Below are 14214 nucleotides of genomic sequence, written 5' to 3' on the forward strand. Positions count from 1 at the left end.
ACTTTTCTTCCTTTGGCTGATCTTGTAAATAAAACATCATTTATATTAAAGGGTTGATGTGAAGATTAAATGCAATGATGTTTATAAAAGTAACTATAGCCTGGTGCCCAGTGAATACTAAACCAAGACATTAACTAATACCAGATGAGGATCCTGTGTTGGCATTTGGATAACGATGCAAAATGTTTGAAGAGTATATGTGAAAGTTATACTTTGCACAGAGTTGTAGAGTTGGAAGAAGGTAACAGGCTTAAGAGATCATAGGAACGTGGGCTTTGGGCTCAGACACCTGCTTCGCTAGCCACAGGGACCCAGGACAAGCCTCCGTCATCTTCCTAATCTTCAGTTCCCTCACTAGAAAGTGGGAACAAAATATCTGTATTTCGTAAGATTGTTGAGAATTGAGATGATTTATGTGACTCAGTCTCTTTATCGATCGAATGTAGAAAATAATACTAACTGGTTATTGTAAGGACTAAATAGCACAATGAATGTAAAGTACTTGACTGGGGGCCTGCAGTCCAGGTTGATGACTATTAGCAAGTGCAATGAAGGAAATGATGAAGCTAATTCTTCTGTAGAGAATGCTATATGCTAGGCACTGTTTTAAGGGGTTTATGTGTATCATCTTCATCTTTTTTTTTTAAATCACAAATAAATTTAATTTTTCTTTTAAGGAAGAAGAAAACATAAAAGAAGGAAACTGGAGGGCATGGCGGGGGTCCCACAATGCTGTCTCTGCTCTGACTGCCCTTGAGCCTGTTATGGCACCATTGATATCTGCTCCTACGAGACAAATCATCCAGGGCTTCCCTGGTGGCGCAGTGGTTGAGAGTCCGCCTGCCGATGCAGGGGACGCGGGTTCGAGCCCCGCTGGGAAGATCCCACGTGCTGCGGAGTGGCTGGGCCCGTGAGCCATGGCCGCTGAGCCTGCGTGTCTGGAGCCTGTGCTCCACAACGGGAGAGGCCGCAACATTGAGGGGCCCGCGTACCGCAAAAAAAAAAAAAAAAAAAAAAAAACCACAAATCATCCTAGTTAATCTTAATAACTGCCTTCTTTCTGTTTTTCCCATTTTACAGAACCCAGGCTGTCTGGCTCCAGAGCTGGCATTATTAGCCACTAAGGATGATGATGACGATGATGTTGTTGGTGTTGATGATGATGGAAGAGATCTTGATGATGCTGCTGCTAACGTAAGGCACCTAGTAGAATAGCTGGCACGTGGTAATTGCTCAATAAATGCTTGCTGTTATGAAAATGCTGGTGTTATCTGTAAAGATTTCTAAAGATGGAAGTTCCATATCCATTTTAGGTACTCATTTAAGGATTAAATTACTTCTATTCCTTTTCTTATATCTTAAAGCTCTTCCTTGCCATTATTTAAGCCTGTTTTCTCTTTTTCAGATTTCCAGGGGAGAAGAGAATGAAAACTTCCCTGAGACAATTATTTACTACATTTGAGGGTATTTAGAAAGTTATTAACCCTAATACGTTTACAGATTTTTTTTTTTGGTTCCAAAAAAAAAAAATCTTTTCCATCTATTTAGTCTTATCTGCTGCCTTTCTTTGAGTCCTTCACAATTTTCTTGCATTTCTCTCTTTGCAAGCTGGAAGCAAAACTAAACATGGTTTTCTGATACTGGTCTCATTGCTGTGGTGTTTCCCAGAAGAGTCATTCCTTAATGTTGACCCTAATCCTAACCCAGGTTTAACTGGTGTCCTATTTTAAGAAGTCCCAGCACTGGGCCTGACTTTTCTTCCTTTGACTGATCTTGTAAACATAGTATCATTTATCTTAAAGGGTTGATGTGAGGATTAAATGCATTGATGTTTGTAAAAGTAACTATAGCATGGTGCCCAATGAATATCAATCAAGGTATTAACTAATATCAGATGAGGATTTTGATTCCTTCAATTAAAAATGTATTCTTGTATCTCTTCCTAGTACTGTGAATCCTCCAATGGCCTGTTTGTCCACCGGGTCAAACCCAATGTTGTGTGCAAGTTCGCATGGCATCCAGGGCCAGATCACCATCTGGTCCTTACAACTGTGCCAGCCTTCTCCCTTGCCATTTGTCCCCCACCACATACACGGTCTTCTCAGTCACACTGCATAACGTGCTATTCTCTGAACTCATAATGTGCTATTCTCTGAACTCACTGTGCTCTCTCATGCCTCTGTGCACTTGTATGTGCCGTGTCCTGTGTCTGGAATGCCCTCACTCCTCAACCACCTGGAAAATTCCTCAGCCTCTTTTAAGAGTGAACTCAAGCATTGCATCCTCGGTGAAGCCTTTTCTCATTCATCCCATAGAATCATGCACATACTTCTCTACAGACCTTAGGAAACTGTTTGCTTGTCTTCTTGAAGTTCCTTCTTTGAGAGCAGGGACTGCATTTTCTTTTTCTTTTCTTTTTTCAATAAATTTATTTATTTATGGCTGCATTGGGTCTTTGTTGATGCGTGCGGGCTCTCTCTGGTTGCGCGAGCGGGGGCTACTCTTCGTTGCGGTGCGCGGGCTTCTCATTGCGGTGGCTTCCCTTGTTGCGGAGCACAGGCTCTAGGCGCCTGGGCTTCCGTAGTTGTGGTGCACGGGCTTAGTTGCTCTGCAGCATGTGGGAATCTTCCCGGACCAGGGCTCGAACCCGTGTCCCCAGCACTGGCAGGCAGATTCTTAACCACAGCGTCACCAGGGGAGCCCTGCATTTTATTTTTCTATCCCATCAAGAACTTAAGAAATGAACTAATGATGGGACTGTACTCACTCTTCAGTCTTAGTACCAGCACCACACCTCCCATAACCCTCATCTCCTGTGAGCCACTCATTTTGGGTCTTATTTGCCTACTGTCTTGCCCTGGAGCTCAGAGCTCACCCAGAAGTTGCCCTCAGTGTTCAGGGAAATGGGTACTTTTAAGTGAGTGACTATGGAAGAAAATCCAATCATTCGATATTATGTTGTTCACATAATTTATACAAAATCTTATGCTGTTTTATCTTAAATAACTGTATGTGGATTTTTTTAAAGCAAATGACTTAAGTCTTACACTCCCTAGATTTTGAAATTAGGCATCTAATTAATCATTATAAAGACCTTTCTCCTGCCTTACCCTTTGGAAGTGATGTAACTTTTCCTAATCTCCTGATGTAGTTTAGATCTATTTAGAAATGAGGCTTTCTCAGAGTTTGAGGTTGAAATGGTAGATTAAAAGTGCATAATGAAAACTTCTTACCTCCAATAACTAGCAAATAATAATAAAACTTCCCCCCAAAAGAACCAAAGAGGGAAAGGGCATAACTGAAGGCCATGAACTTCAAAGGAAAGGACAGAAGATTCCAGAGTAGAACGGAGAAGCACACCACAGCCTGGCTCCTAACCCTGCCCCTTCTCCCCGAAATGTGGCTTCTCTCTCTCTTCAGGCAAAACAATCTTACATAGTTTGTGATTTTTCAGAATACTTAGCCCTTCCTTAATTATGTGTGCAAATTGGTCAGAACACAATCTTAAGTGTAAAATCTTCAAATAACAAATCTTTGCTTAAGAAATATTGAAGCATCTTATGCTTCTAATGGATTCGAAAGCAGTTTGTTCATTTAAAATTTATCCTCTGAAATCTTATTAATAATGCTAAATGTCTTACTAGTCTCTGTTATCACAGATAATACAGACATGCTTTTTACAGACTCTGTCATGAGGTGTTTATCTTATAAATCAAATGCAAAAACAACTTAATATTAAAAAAAAAGAAATACTGAAGCATCTTAATATTTTTAGGGGCAATAGCGACATGAACTAGTTCTGAGACGACTAGCCTATGAAACTGCAAAGAGGCTGGCAATGTGGGGACCAGGGGAGGAGGGGTCAGGGTGCACAGGGGATGCACAGCTTGGATGACCCAAAATGTTCCTGTCATTGCCTGGGAGAGTCATTCACAACAAAATGATGTGTAGGGAGAGAATTCTATCTGTGGATTTCTAGTAGAGATGGGACACTCATAGATCTAGATGAGGAGAATCAGGAAGTCTGATGCCTTTTAGAGTCACTGGTTAAATTACTGCTTCCTGGACAGGAGGAAAGGTGAGGTCAAATATTTTTACCTGACAAATTGAACTAAGAAAGCCATAGAGTGACCCACAGTTTTATGCAAACATTTTGGCATTGACTAATATTTTTGGACTGGCTGATTAGGGTTCAGATAACTTTCTCCAATAGCTTTGGGGTGGGCCTAGTTTGGGGCCCAGATTATTTTCTTGGCCCATACATGTTGATTACCTGTAAATTATCCAGGATAATTCGGAGGGAGTGCACCTGCCGTCGAACAGCCCCTGAAAACCTTTCATAGGTTGCAGCATCGTATTCACTCATTTGGATCTCCTTTAACCTAAAACCAGAGGGCAAAAAAGACAACAGCTGAAAGCCTGTACCTGTGCCTCTTTTACTTCCATTCATCTACTGCTAAGAACTGTAGCAAACTCCTCGGTAACTCAGGAGGCCTTTGAGGAAAAAAAGCAAGAAGTGATGTCTCCAGCTCATGTTTCAAAAGAGAGGAATGTGTGTGCAGTGATGCCCTAGGAAATGGTTAAGTCGCCCTGCAGAGGCAAAAGCAGGCCTGATTTGTAGTGTTTGTTGATGTCTGTGGTGGCTGATGTTAAGCTGTCAATAGTGAGGCCCCTGAGCACTGAGTTAGGGAGAAATGTGCGGCTGGCTCATACGAGCCAGTATGACTCAGCTCTGCAGCACGCTGCTGCTGTATCCCAAACACGTGTCGTGGTGCTGGCAGATGGTCAGTTCGTGTGGCAGATTCCTAGAGAGATCCCATGGGTTGCTTTTTAAGACCAAGGACATATATTTGGTTGATCATGATAACAGTTCAGGCCCAGAGAATGTAAATAAATGTGTTGCTATGTAAAATACAGGAGTTTTCTGAAATCGACTGTGTACTTTTAAGAGGATAATTGTGTTTGAATATTATCGTGGCATTGAAATTCTGTCCTCCCAGGACAGTGCTCCTTTGTACCATTTTTCATTCTTTGCTTCTGCTGCAGCCCTGCCAGCCCACTTGCAGTTTCCTCAACCCACTGTGTGCCCTTGTCCCTGAGCCCCTGCATGGGCTTCTCTCCCACCCAGAGTGCCTTTCCCTGCTTCTTTGCCTACTAACTTCCATGAACTCTTCAAGGCTCATATCAATGGTCACCTCCTCCAGGAAGCCTGCTCTGATCTTCAGATTTGTCTTCTGTGCTCTCGAATCACTTCATGCTTTTCTCTGTCAGAGCATTGCTACCTATGCTATAGTTGTCTGCTTCCTGTCTCCCCAGCTGAACTCTTTGCTCCTTTAGTCTTTCTCATCTTTAGATGAGAAAGACTGCACGGTGCCTACCATGATCCCTAGCATAACAGATGCTCAAAATAAATTGATATGAGTGACTGAAATACAAATAAGACTCAATTATTTAAAATGCAGCATCTTAAACTAATTATAAGTAGAAGGTTTTACAGTGTTCCATCCATAATACACATTTCTACAAATTTCTATAAATGTAAAGGGTACTAATACTAGGACAGGGAATGATGAATGCATATCTCAAAAGCCTAACCACAGCACAGTATTCTAAGCTGCTCTCTCTCTCTCTCTGTGTGTGTGTGTGTGTGTGTGTGTGCATGTACACGATGTTGGAGATATGGTTCCTAGGTGCAGAGCTGAAACTCTTATCAGGAGTATAGTTTTATTGCCTTGGGCTGGAACAGAACCCCCAAATGCTCAATGAGGATGAATGGTCTCTATTCCTCCCTGTCTGGCCAAGCGCTGGGAAGAATCCACCCATTACAGGGCAGAGCACTAAAGGCTTATTAGAATCACATAATGTTAGGCTTAGACCATGAGGGCAGATATGCAATTCCTGCCCTACCACCCGGCTGGGTTAGCTAATGCCACCTCAGGTGTCAAGACCCGGCTCAAAGTTTACATCCTATGAAGTCTGGCTCAATCCCTTCACGATCATTCTCTTTCACATTATCTTCCACAGCTATCTGCTATGGAACCTATAAACTTCATTGCTTTTAATACATATGTCTATTCTGCCCTATCATAGTGTTTTTCAAACTTTATTTTCCACAGTAGCAAATAAGCTTTATATTGAGATCCAGTAAACGAAAATGCATGTACACACACGTGAGTGTATACCTGAGCCAAAAATTTAATGAAAAATACCTTTACTACATGTGACGTACTCTCATTTTTTCTCTTCTAATCCTCTGGGGTAAGGAACATGTCTTATTTTTTCTTAGAATCTCCAGTACCAGCACGAACCCTGGCACCCCGTGGCATTCAATAAATGCTGTTGGATAGCACTTTTGAAAACACTGGCTATCAAAAGGTAAATACCTGAAAAGTAAATAATATCTGCATGGTTGTTTCCTGAGGTGACATGCCAAGGTGTCCTTCTAGGTCTAAGTTACTCTCTGCTCTGAAGGATGAAAAGGAATATGTGTATAGGACTTGACCTCCTAACAATGCCTCTTATGTTTAGTTTTGGCAATCTCTTAAACGTCTCTATAAATTTTCATTAGATTAAGGTATGTCTCAAGTATCAGGCCTGACAGAAGCTGGGCACAATGACACTGCAGGACATGCTACCAACCCCTTCATACCTGGGAGGCTAATGTGCTCTCTCTCCCAAAGAAGGGAGATTAGTACTTTTCCAATGAAGGGAGATTAGAAAAAAAATGTAGGCATAGCTTGTGCTTAGCAGGCGAAACACACACACACACACACACACACACACACACGCGCGCGCGCACACACACACACACACACACATCAAGGAAGGAGCCAGGCAGTTAGTAAGTCACCTCCGGCAGACTGGTCATTGTAGAGAGATCAGAATTAACTCCAGTTATAGGGATACCTCTGGCACGATTGTGTTGCACCCAAAACACACCACATGCTGCTCTAATTAAGAGATCTGGAAATCATATTCCAAGCTGTGTCAGCTTTCACAAAAATCACCTACAAGGTGTTCAAAGCTGATAACATTCTGAAAGATGAAGACCGAAGCAGGGAGCAGTGAAAGAAAATAGGACATTTTAGCCTCTGTTTGAGACAAGACTCTCAGTGCAAATACTCTCAAACCCACAAAGCTAGCTGAAAATAGGTCTTTCTGCTGCTTTAACCCTGATCAAAACTTCAGGGCACAGCTGCTTCACATCCTAGTAATCTATGCGGACTGACTGCACTTTGTTGGCACAGTATATTCTTAAAGGGTATATTTATTGTTACGTAAGAGTCTGGGAATTTTAGTTCTCATTTTACTTTTTCGTATAGGTCATTTTTGGATCAATTATGAGGAAAACAAACACAAGCTGAAATCTAGTGTGTAGGGCTGATTAGTTTTGCAAATGGTAGTGGGTACAGTTTCCACAGTTGGTGTCCACCTTAAACGCTTTTCCAAGCATGTAAAAGTACCTCGCCATCTATTTCATTCTTGTTTTATTGGTTTACTATCTCTGTTCTGCTTTATACATGTCTTACCCTTGTCCACCTGCTCCTCTTCCTGAGTTAAGCAATTCTTGATATGTAGGAACCACTATCTAGCTGAAATCCGGATACAAATGAACGCTAAGTAAATATTATGTTGACAATATCAAGAACCCATCAGTAGAATTAGGCTCTTTGAGGCAATATGATAGACCTCTAGGCTGATGGATAGGCCTGGCTGTCAGTCTGGTTTTAGCCAGTCTTTGAATTAAGTGTGAAAGGGTGATACCATTACTTGTATGCACGTGTGTATTATTCATGCCACAAATACGTATGTGCTTGCCAGGTACCAGGTTCTGGGCGCGGGTACTGGGGATATACTAGAGGGCAAAATATCCTGCCCTCAACGAACTTGAAGTCAGTGGAGAAGAAATAAGCTATTCACACAAATAATAACACTATGGGAAAAAGTGCTAAGAGCCATGGAGAAAAGGTGCAGGGTGCTACAAAAGCACAAATGCAGGGACTTGACCTCATTCTGCATATACCTAAAATTGCAAAATAGCTTTACAACTAAAGCATCCAAAACTATTGGATGACAGTGAAGAATGACTACTTTTTAAAGACCTGATAATAGTTTTGTATTTTTATTTTTTTTAAGTAAAATATTTCAGAGACACACTCTGAAATATTTACGATGAAAAGATAGAAAATCTTGCATTAGCTTCAAGGACTCGGAATGGAATCAGATTTCTCTTCCTGAGGTTGAGGGAACAGGTCCACAGGGTTCATTATACATTACTCTCTACTTTTGTTTATGTTTAAAAAGTTTCATAATAAAAAGTTTAAGAAAACTCTTTAGCAGGTACTAAATTGAATACCCATCAAATAGGACCGTTACTACACGAAAGTAGAAAGCAACATTTTTCTGTGTGTTTTCTGTCTTTCTCAGGGTCTCCATGTGCTTTTATTTCATCTTCTCCTTTCTCATCCCCTTGTCCATCTCCTCTGTATTTCAACCACCTTCCAGTATTCTTTCACGCGGACTTAGATTCTTCTCTGCAGCGCTTAGTAGAGGTGTCTGGTTTTCTCATTCCCTTCTCCACTTTTTCTCTTCCCTCCCTTATAGCCACTAAATTTAGTTGCCTTATTATTACAGATGCTCCTTACTTTCTTTCCCCGGTGGCGCGATGGTCCTTAATAGAACCAGATTCCTCACCCTTATCATGGAAATCAGAGAAGGGCTCGTGTACTTCTACCCCATCACTACTTACAGGTCCTTTTCTCTCCCTGTGAACTCCTCTATCCATTTGTCTGCTTACACAAAAATTGAGACAGGACTTGTGAGGTTTTCAGCGTGGAGACAATAGGAACTCATCATTTGGGGAGGAGATGATGATGTGTATCTAATTATTTGGTTCTTTTCCTAAATAAATATTTATTGTTTATATGAAACGTAGAGCCATATTTTAATTCTAACAAGACCTTGTATTATAGGATCCCTCCCATCCTTTTTTTGAGAAGTTTAAACTGCTTTCATTCCTAACATAGTGATTTGTCTTCATAGCCTCTCTGAGAGGAAGGGAGAAGGGAGTCACCATCAGAAGAACAAATTGACGCCCAGTGACGATAAATTAATTGTTTGAGGTCTCCGGGGAAGCCAGCAGAAGGGCTGGGAGTGACACTCTCGTCTTATCTACCTGCTGAGTACGTGAGGGTCCTAAGCCTTGCAGGCTTTCCTGAGGGTGTGGCAGGAGGGACCTGCATTTTTGTGTCCCCATTGTTCTGGACTGTTTACTTGCAGGATGTGTAAGCACAGCACGTAATGTAAAACCAGATGTCCTGCGTGGGAGGAATTTCGGAACTCACATACCCTGGAGTGTGCTTTTCCTGAACTGCACCCAGCTCCTTTCACCGAGCACAGCAGTATAAATCTGCCTCCCGGACCACTGTCTATGCCCTCGCTCCTGAAGGAGATCTTGCTGCTCCTGGGGTATTTTTCACTTTTAGCTGATGAACACATGTGGATGTCTAGTGAAAGCATCATGCGGATTCTTCTCATTTTTTAGATGGTTCCAATCAAAGTGGCTCCGGATGGTTCCAGAACATCTGAAAGCTACAGGCTGGTTGGCCTGGATTTCAAGTCCTCCACCCACTGACAGGGCCTCCACAGTCAACCTCACTCCCCACTGCCCCCAGCTGGTACCCTTTATTCTGCATAGGCGAGCTGGCTCTCTCTGCCATAGTCACTCTGCTCATCCTACCCTGGCGCCTCTGGTCCCTTAGTCTACCCTTCCTGGAATGTCCAAATACTGGCTGAGCTCAGACCTTACCTCACATCAGCCCACGGACCTTACCCTTCTCTGCACTGCCGTACCACAGGACTTCAGCACTTAACCAGGGGCTGTGTGAGCGTGAGCGCGTGTGTGTACACTAGTCCTGTCTCCACGTGAATCCACAAGATTCCTGAGGGCAGGAAGGGACCAGCATGCAGCATTATCTGAATTCCCTATGTGGCCTGGGAACAGATGTGGATGGAATGATTTGACCTTTAGTTTCTCCGAAGAGAAGTATCTTTGGTTTTACTTTCTAACGTGCTCAAGCCCTTCCTCTGTATGACCATATGTAATTAATACATGTAAAAGGGCCTGAGTAGAAAGGGTGGGAGATTATGCTCACTCGGCTGTCTCCACTGGGAGGGGGCTGGCTACGGATTTCAGTTTGTGGGTCCAAGTTGCTGCATGAGGAATAGAATCACACGAATTTGGGGTCTACTTCAGGGTCCACTGACATTTCACCACGGTGGCCGACACTGCTCCGGATGCAGTGGGGTCCACTCACCTCTGCTGAAACGCTCTCTGGCCCATCTCTCTCGCAGCTCTCTTCACTTCCTCAGGAACTGCATCTTTCTCAGCCTCAGAGACCTGGTACACGGCGTGGCCTGCATCCAGCCGGTAAGGACCTCCTTTGCCGCCCAGACCTGCAGTGTCTCTTCCCCCTGGGAGGAAACCAGAAAGTCCAGGTGGTTGGTCTGATCCAGATCACAAAACAGAAGTCAGATCATGGCTTTAAGGCAGTCCTGTGCAGTATATTAATTGTACTTAACTAGTAATTAAACATTCAGATGACTTTCTTCTGGAAACACAGGGCATCCCCCTATCAAGGACGCTTTCTTCTTCTCCATCCAGCCAATCCCACACAGATTTCAGGGCTCAGTCCGAATTCCATAACCCCTCACCTGATGACTCTACCTCACAGGGGTCAATACTCCTATGCACTATTTGTTATTCTTTAAAATTTATTTTTCTTTTCTTGTCACCTATAGTGTGAATGGGATTATATTTTACATATCTTTGTAGCTCTGTACCTATAAGAGGCTTGAACACCATAAATACTTAGTATATATTTGTTAATTCGGTGAACGACACTCCTCTTCCCTCACATGTAACCTCATTTTTCCTTAAAATAAAAGAAAGATGACCAGGCTATCGATCCTGTTTCCTCTGTTTTGCAAATGATAAAAATAATGCACAGAAAGGTTAAGTCACCTACTCATGACCTCATATCAGTGGATGAGCCAAGATTAGAAGCCAATTATTATACTAACTTTGACTTTTAGCTTAGAGTAATAGACAACAGATAAACACTGCCAGCTTCAGGACAGTTTTTAAATATAAACCCAAGCTTACATGCTTGAAAATGAGCATTATGTAATATTGTATAACTTTTAATTAAAATTAAATGCCTAGAAGATTAGGTAGGTAATATTATAAGAAGTGGTGAGAATTTGGCTAACTAGAGAAGACTTGCCTTGTCTAAATACATTCAAATTCATATTATTTTAAAACACTGCATTGACCCCCAAAATACATATATTGGCTAGGTTGGCTACATATTTGGCCCCTGGGCTACCAGTTTATTACCCCTGCTTTATAATGATTAAAATACTAGTAATCAGTTTCTTTTGTTCATTCACAAATAACTTGGGAACTGAGAAGAGAATCCAATATTGGAGGGGCAGCATAATATTGAATATTATATCATAGTATAGTATAGTATACTAGTATTATATAGTACAGTATTCTATTATATAGTACTAGTAGTATATAGTACAGTATTCTATAGTATTATATAGTATAGTATAGTATACTAGTATTATATAGTACAGTACTCTATTCTATAGTTAAGTCGGACTGCCTGAGTTTGAATCCTGGTTCCAATGCACTAGTCATGGGTCCTTGACAGAAGTTCCTTAACTTCTCTGTAACTCAGTCTCATCACCTGTAAAATGGGGATACTAATATTATTTACTTCATGGGATTGTCATGAGGCTAAAATGCTCAGAACAGTATGTGGCACAAAATAAGAACTCTGTAAGTGACTGCTCTTACTATTATTTACACAGCTACCAGTCACATAGAATGAGGTCATTTCTAAGTTTCATAAAGTGGAAATTTTGAAAGTTTTTAGGCGTTGGTTAAATTATGCTACATTTTTCTTTTCTCCCTTGAAGGCTTAAGTGGTGTAATAAGTTAAAAGCAAGAACTCGCATACTCTGCTTCCCTTATCAAAGTCCAGGTAGGTCATTTCCTTTTGGGAAATACCATGAGAACAGCCTATTAATTATAGTATATTTATCCTCTGATTCCAGCACATCTTATTTCATTTTTATTTAGAAATTGCTTGTGGAAAATTCCATCTTGGATGTGTGTGATTCCTGGCTGTCACTTGTGGACGGCCTATAGGTGGAGGGGACTGGTAATTGGACGATGATGTTGAGATACAGAGTCAGGTTTCTGGGACCTGACTCCTTTCCTCCTGGAGGTATGGGTGGGTCATGAATTAGAGCTTGAAAGTTCAAGGGCGCTGAGATGACATCGTTTTTGGTGAAATGAGGAAAGGACCCACAACCGTTTAGAGGCTGGTGTGAGTGATGGACAGCACGGGAAAGCACGGTCCCTTGGCAAAGTCATACGGGGTTGGAGAGGGCGTGAGGACAGAGTTCTTCACGTCCTCCACTTCCAAGAGCCTTTAATTTAAACTTCTTAAATGAAAATGCTTGCCAGAGAGTCCAGACTTCAAGGTATAATCTTGAAGCTCACCTTGAACATCCTAAATCTGTTAAGATAAGGGGGAGAGAGGCAATGGACGGGTTCTGATGACAAAGAAGGAATCAAATGAGTTGTTGGGTCAGAGCTCAGTTCAATATAGAGAATTCTGAGGGAAGAGAGTGACAAAGAGAAAAAAAAAATTGCAGCAAAAGAGCCTTGATAAATTGAAAAATAAAGGCTGGGGGAAGCAAAAGCAGGGTCTTCAGCCTGGACAGATACGTGAGCTAGTCGACACAAGCTGAATAACAAGCGAGAACGTCTGCTGCAGAAGAGCCTGCTGCTGGGAAACCTGCATCTGGTCAGCTCGTCCCACAATGCATTCCATATGGATTAAATCTTGCTGGCTTGACACTAACTTCCAGATCAAAGGACATTTCTCAAAATATCCTTTCTTTCAAGCTGATGCTTGATGAATAAACAGAGCAGGCAAGGAGTCCACAGGCCGATTTGATAGCACATTGTCCGAACACAGAAACCCATTTCCTCCCGAGGCTGTCAAGGCCAAGAGGCACAGACCAACCTCAGGGAAGGCGAAGAACAGAGCTCATGCCAGCACCGCTCATGGCCGTGATAAGATCAGACAGTGCGCACACAGTCTGGCCCTATTCCTGCGGCTCTGCAGATGTGTCTGCTCCAGCTGCCGCAGAGGAAAGAGGAAAGCAGCAGCTGTGGGAACAATGCTCTCTTTGGGCAGCCAAGAGGAAGGAGTGGACCCCAGGCATCGGTTCAGACCACAACCACCCCTCTTATCTCAAAACCCTGCATCCTCAACATGCTCACTTCTGAGATGTGGAGGACCAGGACCATTTCTTTTCAAAGTCAGCTGGTCAAGAAAGAATGTACTGTCGATTTCTGGCATGATTCCCAAGGGCATGGAATTTAAAAGAGGGGATTAACACTTTTAATGAATACATTCTTCATGCCAGGTCTCGAGCTCAGCGCCTTACAATCATAATCTCATTGAATCCTCGTCACAAGCTTGTGAGGCAGTTAATATTATGCCCCTTTTATGGATGAAGCAACCCTGGGAGGACCAGAACGGTCTTAGGTCACAGGGTATAGAGTCTGCGGGACTCCAAATGCCAGGGTTTTTCCGTGTCTTGATGTCACGCTGGGACAGAGGGCAAAGGCACACTCCAGCCGACTAACGGGGGAGACAGAGAAGGCAGGCCGATTCCTGAGCCTTCTTGGGGCTGCTGTGATGTCCACACGGGCTTGCGAAGTCTCTGGAAGCCTGACCCAGGAGAATGCCGCGCTACGAACCTGTGCCGCCAGCCCAAGTATTGCCGCCCACATGCGGCATGTTGTCTGGGTCCTCCTTGCCGTGTTTGGGGGAACTCACGTCTTCACCGCTCTCTCTGTTGATTGTTATCTAAAAATGAAGAAATAAGACATTATCATTCTCCGTGACCAACACCAGGAGCTGCAGGACAGAAAGAATTGTTTCCCCCTAAGTCCTTAAGGTATGGCGTAACCTCAGGCCACAGGACACAACAGATGCTGTTAATGTCTGGCAAAAGTTTCACCGGATTTTACAACCATTTAGTTGGGAAGGAGACAAGTTTAATTTTAAAAAATATTCTTTAAAGAAAAGGTGCTGGACTGGGTTACAGCTTCAGAATTCTTCT

The 14214-nt window shown here is 42.6% G+C and overlaps 1 protein-coding gene across 3 annotated transcripts in view; it reads right to left on the reverse strand.

The window, feature by feature from the left end:
* The window catches only part of VWA8 (von Willebrand factor A domain containing 8), a 369572-nt gene that overhangs the window by 40568 nt on the left and 314790 nt on the right, over window positions 1-14214 (reverse strand). For all 3 annotated transcript variants that reach the window (XM_067713438.1, XM_067713439.1, XM_067713440.1), the window contains exons 38-40: window positions 13850-13958; window positions 10317-10473; window positions 4274-4382 (exon numbers count right to left, since the gene is read on the reverse strand). In XM_067713438.1, coding sequence (XP_067569539.1) covers window positions 4274-4382; window positions 10317-10473; window positions 13850-13958 — 375 coding nt within the window. The remainder of the gene's footprint in view (window positions 1-4273; window positions 4383-10316; window positions 10474-13849; window positions 13959-14214) is intronic.

Source organism: Pseudorca crassidens, chromosome 18 (assembly GCF_039906515.1).
Source record: "Pseudorca crassidens isolate mPseCra1 chromosome 18, mPseCra1.hap1, whole genome shotgun sequence".
Classification (NCBI taxonomy): domain Eukaryota; kingdom Metazoa; phylum Chordata; class Mammalia; order Artiodactyla; family Delphinidae; genus Pseudorca; species Pseudorca crassidens.